General features: G+C 41.8%; 1 protein-coding gene across 1 annotated transcript in view; it reads right to left on the minus strand.

Moving 5' to 3' along the window:
* Positions 1-1066, minus strand: part of LOC120041689 (retinal-specific phospholipid-transporting ATPase ABCA4-like) — a gene marked incomplete at its 5' end in the record, with an annotated part of 44177 nt that extends 43111 nt beyond the window's left edge. Inside the window, 2 exons of the mRNA XM_038986553.1 lie at positions 628-817; positions 968-1066. Of these exons, the coding sequence (XP_038842481.1) occupies positions 628-817; positions 968-1066 (289 nt within the window). The remainder of the gene's footprint in view (positions 1-627; positions 818-967) is intronic.
* Between the last annotated feature and the right edge of the window lie 5668 nt (positions 1067-6734).

A 6734-nucleotide genomic window follows, 5' to 3' on the forward strand; every position in this document is an offset into this window, starting at 1 on the left:
GTTTCTGGAGGACAGGTTAATGGAGGACAGGTTACTGGAGGAGAGGTTACTGGAGGACAGGTTACAGGAGGAGAGATTACTGGAGGACAGGTTACTGGAGGACAGGTTACTGGAGGACAGGTTACTGGAGGACAGGTTACTGGAAGAGAGGCTACTGGAGGACAGGTTACTGGAGGACAGGTTACTGGAGGACTGGTTACTGGAGGAGGTTACTGGAGAACAGTTACTGGAGGAGAGGTTACTGGAGGACAGGTTACTGGAGGAGAGGTTACTGGAGGACAGGTTACTGGAGGAGAGGTTACTGGAGTAGAGGTTATTGGAGAACAGGTTTCTGGAGGACAGGTTACTGGAGGACAGGTTACAGGAGGACAAGTTAATGGAGAAGAAGTTACTGGAGCATAGGTTACTGGAGCACAGGTTACTGGAGCACAGGTTACTGGAGCACAGGTTACTGGAGGACATATTACTGGAGTCTAGGTTATTGGAGGACAGGTTACTGGATGACAGGTTACTGGAGGACAGGTTACAGGAGGACAGGTTACAGGAGGACAGGTTACAGGAGGACAGGTTACTGCTGTAACATATAAGAAACATCCAGTAGACACAGAGAACAGTCAGTATACTGACCTGCATAGGGGGTAGCCCCCCAGCTCCGATTGGACAGATGGGTAACATAGTCAGCTTCTTATTGGTGCTGCACTGGCAGGAAGGGGAGGGGTTTAGCGGGTGCCACTCAGGGCTCTGCAGGATGTTATTTGCTATTGAAGAAACCGCAGGTGTCTCCCAGCCCAATGTCTCGTTCTCACAGGGCAGGTTTCTGTATGGACAAAGCACACACACACGCGCGCACACATCACAGGAACACACACAATACGTGAGCAGAGAACTTGGTGATTTATAGTGAGTAGAGTAGATTTCAGAATACTAGTCAGAACACAGTCTTCAACCTGGAGTGGCTGGTACTCACTGTAGAGGGGTTCCTGCCATACAGCGAGTCCCAAGGCCAGGGGGATTCAACAACACCTTGGTGAAATGTCTCATCTGGTAGTTCTCCAGTCGCTCGTTACTGAGAACCGGAGGATGAAAGAGAAGAAGAACAGGGTCATGACCTACTGGTCAGACACCTAATATAATGTGATGAGAACAGGGTCATGACCTCCTGGTTAGATACCTAATATAATGTGATGAGAACAGGGTCATGACCTACTGGTCAGACACCTAATATAATGTGATGAGAACAGGAAGAACAAGGTCATGACCTACTGGTTAGATACCTAATATAATGTGATGAGAACAGGGTCATGACCTACTGGTTAGATACCTAATATAATGTGATGAGAACAGGAAGACCAGGGTCATGACCTACTGGTTAGATACCTAATATAATGTGATGAGAACAGGAAGACCAGGGTCATGACCTCCTGGTTAGATACCTAATATAATGTGATGAGAACAGGACGACCAGGGTCATGACCTCATGGTTAGATACCTAATATAATGTGATGAGAACAGGGTCATGACCTACTGGTTAGATACCTAATATAATGTGATGAGAACAGGGTCATGACCTACTGGTTAGATACCTAATATAATGTGATGAGAACAGGACGACCAGGGTCATGACCTACTGGTTAGATACCTAATATAATGTGATGAGAACAGGGTCATGACCTACTGGTTAGATACCTAATATAATGTGATGAGAACAGGGTCATGACCTACTGGTTAGATACCTAATATAATGTGATGAGAACAGGGTCATGACCTACTGGTTAGATACCTAATATAATGTGATGAGAACAGGAAGACCAGGGTCATGACCTCCTGGTTAGATACCTAATATAATGTGATGAGAACAGGGTCATGACCTCCTGGTTAGATACCTAATATAATGTGATGAGAACAGGGTCATGACCTACTGGTTAGACACCTAATATAATGTGATGAGAACAGGGTCATGACCTACTGGTTAGATACCTAATATAATGTGATGAGAACAGGAAGACCAGGGTCATGACCTCCTGGTTAGATACCTAATATAATGTGATGAGAACAGGGTCATGACCTACTGGTTAGATACCTAATATAATGTGATGAGAACAGGGTCATGACCTACTGGTTAGATACCTAATATAATGTGATGAGAACAGGACGACCAGGGTCATGACCTACTGGTTAGATACCTAATATAATGTGATGAGAACAGGGTCATGACCTACTGGTTAGATACCTAATATAATGTGATGAGAACAGGACGACCAGGGTCATGACCTACTGGTTAGATACATAATATAATGTGATGAGAACAGGGTCATGACCTACTGGTTAGATACCTAATATAATGTGATGAGAACAGGACGACCAGGGTCATGACCTACTGGTTAGATACCTAATATAATGTGATGAGAACAGGACGACCAGGGTCATGACCTACTGGTTAGATACCTAATATAATGTGATGAGAACAGGGTCATGACCTACTGGTTAGATACCTAATATAATGTGATGAGAACAGGGTCATGACCTCCTGGTTAGATACCTAATATAATGTGATGAGAACAGGGTCATGACCTACTGGTTAGACACCTAATATAATGTGATGAGAACAGGGTCATGACCTACTGGTTAGATACCTAATATAATGTGATGAGAACAGGGTCATGACCTACTGGTTAGATACCTAATATAATGTGATGAGAACAGGAAGACCAGGGTCATGACCTCCTGGTTAGATACCTAATATAATGTGATGAGAACAGGGTCATGACCTACTGGTTAGATACCTAATATAATGTGATGAGAACAGGGTCATGACCTACTGGTTAGATACCTAATATAATGTGATGAGAACAGGACGACCAGGGTCATGACCTACTGGTTAGATACCTAATATAATGTGATGAGAACAGGGTCATGACCTACTGGTTAGATACCTAATATAATGTGATGAGAACAGGACGACCAGGGTCATGACCTACTGGTTAGATACATAATATAATGTGATGAGAACAGGGTCATGACCTACTGGTTAGATACCTAATATAATGTGATGAGAACAGGACGACCAGGGTCATGACCTACTGGTTAGATACCTAATATAATGTGATGAGAACAGGGTCATGACCTACTGGTTAGATACCTAATATAATGTGATGAGAACAGGACGACCAGGGTCATGACCTCCTGGTTAGATACATAATATAATGTGATGAGAACAGGGTCATGACCTACTGGTTAGATACCTAATATAATGTGATGAGAACAGGACGACCAGGGTCATGACCTACTGGTTAGATACCTAATATAATGTGATGAGAACAGGACGACCAGGGTCATGACCTACTGGTTAGATACCTAATATAATGTGATGAGAACAGGGTCATGACCTACTGGTTAGATACCTAATATAATGTGATGAGAACAGGAAGACCAGGGTCATGACCTACTGGTTAGATACCTAATATAATGTGATGAGAACAGGGTCATGACCTACTGGTTAGATACCTAATATAATGTGATGAGAACAGGGTCATGACCTACTGGTTAGATACCTAATATAATGTGATGAGAACAGGGTCATGACCTACTGGTCAGACACCTAATATAATGTGATGAGAACAGGGTCATGACCTACTGGTTAGATACCTAATATAATGTGATGAGAACAGGGTCATGACCTACTGGTTAGATACCTAATATAATGTGATGAGAACAGGAAGACCAGGGTCATGACCTACTGGTTAGATACCTAATATAATGTGATGAGAACAGGGTCATGACCTCCTGGTTAGATACCTAATATAATGTGATGAGAACAGGGTCATGACCTACTGGTTAGATACCTAATATAATGTGATGAGAACAGGGTCATGACCTACTGGTTAGATACCTAATATAATGTGATGAGAACAGGAAGACCAGGGTCATGACCTACTGGTTAGATACCTAATATAATGTGATGAGAACAGGGTCATGACCTACTGGTTAGATACCTAATATAATGTGATGAGAACAGGGTCATGACCTACTGGTTAGATACCTAATATAATGTGATGAGAACAGGGTCATGACCTACTGGTCAGACACCTAATATAATGTGATGAGAACAGGGTCATGACCTCCTGGTTAGATACCTAATATAATGTGATGAGAACAGGGTCATGACCTACTGGTTAGATACCTAATATAATGTGATGAGAACAGGAAGACCAGGGTCATGACCTACTGGTTAGATACCTAATATAATGTGATGAGAACAGGGTCATGACCTCCTGGTTAGATACCTAATATAATGTGATGAGAACAGGGTCATGACCTACTGGTTAGACACCTAATATAATGTGATGAGAACAGGGTCATGACCTACTGGTTAGACACCTAATATAATGTGATGAGAACAGGGTCATGACCTACTGGTTAGACACCTAATATAATGTGATGAGAACAGGGTCATGACCTACTGGTTAGACACCTAATATAATGTGATGAGAACAGGGTCATGACCTACTGGTTAGACACCTAATATAATGTGATGAGAACAGGGTCATGACCTACTGGTTAGATACCTAATATAATGTGATGAGAACAGGGTCATGACCTACTGGTTAGACACCTAATATAATGTGATGAGAACAGGGTCATGACCTACTGGTTAGACACCTAATATAATGTGATGAGAACAGGGTCATGACCTACTGGTTAGATACCTAATATAATGTGATGAGAACAGGAAGACCAGGGTCATGACCTACTGGTTAGATACCTAATATAATGTGATGAGAACAGGGTCATGACCTACTGGTTAGACACCTAATATAATGTGATGAGAACAGGGTCATGACCTCCTGGTTAGATAACTAATATAATGTGATGAGAACAGGGTCATGACCTACTGGTTAGATACCAAATATAATGTGATGAGAACAGGGTCATGACCTACTGGTTAGATACCTAATATAATGTGATGAGAACAGGGTCATGACCTACTGGTTAGATACCTAATATAATGTGATGAGAACAGGGTCATGACCTACTGGTTAGATACCTAATATAATGTGATGAGAACAGGGTCATGACCTCCTGGTTAGATACCTAATATAATGTGATGAGAACAGGGTCATGACCTCCTGGTTAGATACCTAATATAATGTGATGAGAACAGGGTCATGACCTACTGGTTAGATACCTTATATAATGTGATGAGAACAGGGTCATGACCTACTGGTTAGATACCTAATATAATGTGATGAGAACAGGACGACCAGGGTCATGACCTACTGGTTAGATACCTAATATAATGTGATGAGAACAGGAAGACCAGGGTCATGACCTCCTGGTTAGATACCTAATATAATGTGATGAGAACAGGAAGACCAGGGTCATGACCTCCTGGTTAGATACCTAATATAATGTGATGAGAACAGGGTCATGACCTACTGGTTAGATACCAAATATAATGTGATGAGAACAGGGTCATGACCTCCTGGTTAGATACCTAATATAATGTGATGAGAACAGGGTCATGACCTACTGGTTAGATACCTAATATAATGTGATGAGAACAGGAAGACCAGGGTCATGACCTCCTGGTTAGATACCTAATATAATGTGATGAGAACAGGGTCATGACCTACTGGTTAGATACCTAATATAATGTGATGAGAACAGGGTCATGACCTACTGGTTAGATACCTAATATAATGTGATGAGAACAGGGTCATGACCTCCTGGTTAGATACCTAATATAATGTGATGAGAACAGGGTCATGACCTACTGGTTAGATACCTAATATAATGTGATGAGAACAGGGTCATGACCTCCTGGTTAGATACCTAATATAATGTGATGAGAACAGGAAGACCAGGGTCATGACCTCCTGGTTAGATACCTAATATAATGTGATGAGAACAGGGTCATGACCTCCTGGTTAGATACCTAATATAATGTGATGAGAACAGGGTCATGACCTACTGGTTAGATACCTAATATAATGTGATGAGAACGAGACCAGGGTCATGACCTACTGGTTAGATACCTAATATAATGTGATGAGAACAGGGTCATGACCTCCTGGTTAGATACCTAATATAATGTGATGAGAACAGGGTCATGACCTACTGGTTAGATACCTAATATAATGTGATGAGAACAGGAAGACCAGGGTCATGACCTCCTGGTTAGATACCTAATATAATGTGATGAGAACAGGGTCATGACCTACTGGTTAGATACCTAATATAATGTGATGAGAACAGGGTCATGACCTACTGGTTAGATAAATATAATGTGATGAGAACAGGGTCATGACCTCCTGGTTAGATACCTAATATAATGTGATGAGAACAGGGTCATGACCTCCTGGTTAGATACCTAATATATGTGATGAGAACAGGTCATGACCTCCTGGTTAGATACCTAATATAATGTGATGAGAACAGGAAGACCAGGGTCATGACCTCCGGTTAGATACCTAATATAATGTGATGAGAACAGGGTCATGACCTCCTGGTTAGATACCTAATATAATGTGATGAGAACAGGGTCATGACCTACTGGTTAGATACCTAATATAATGTGATGAGAACAGGTCAGACCTCCTACTGGTTAGATACCTAATATAATGTGATGAGAACAGGGTCATGACCTCCTGGTTAGATACCTAATATATGTGATGAGAACAGGGTCATGACCTACTGGTTAGATACCTAATATAATGTGATGAGAACAGGGTCAT

Source organism: Salvelinus namaycush, unplaced genomic scaffold (assembly GCF_016432855.1).
Source record: "Salvelinus namaycush isolate Seneca unplaced genomic scaffold, SaNama_1.0 Scaffold507, whole genome shotgun sequence".
Classification (NCBI taxonomy): Eukaryota; Metazoa; Chordata; class Actinopteri; order Salmoniformes; family Salmonidae; genus Salvelinus; species Salvelinus namaycush.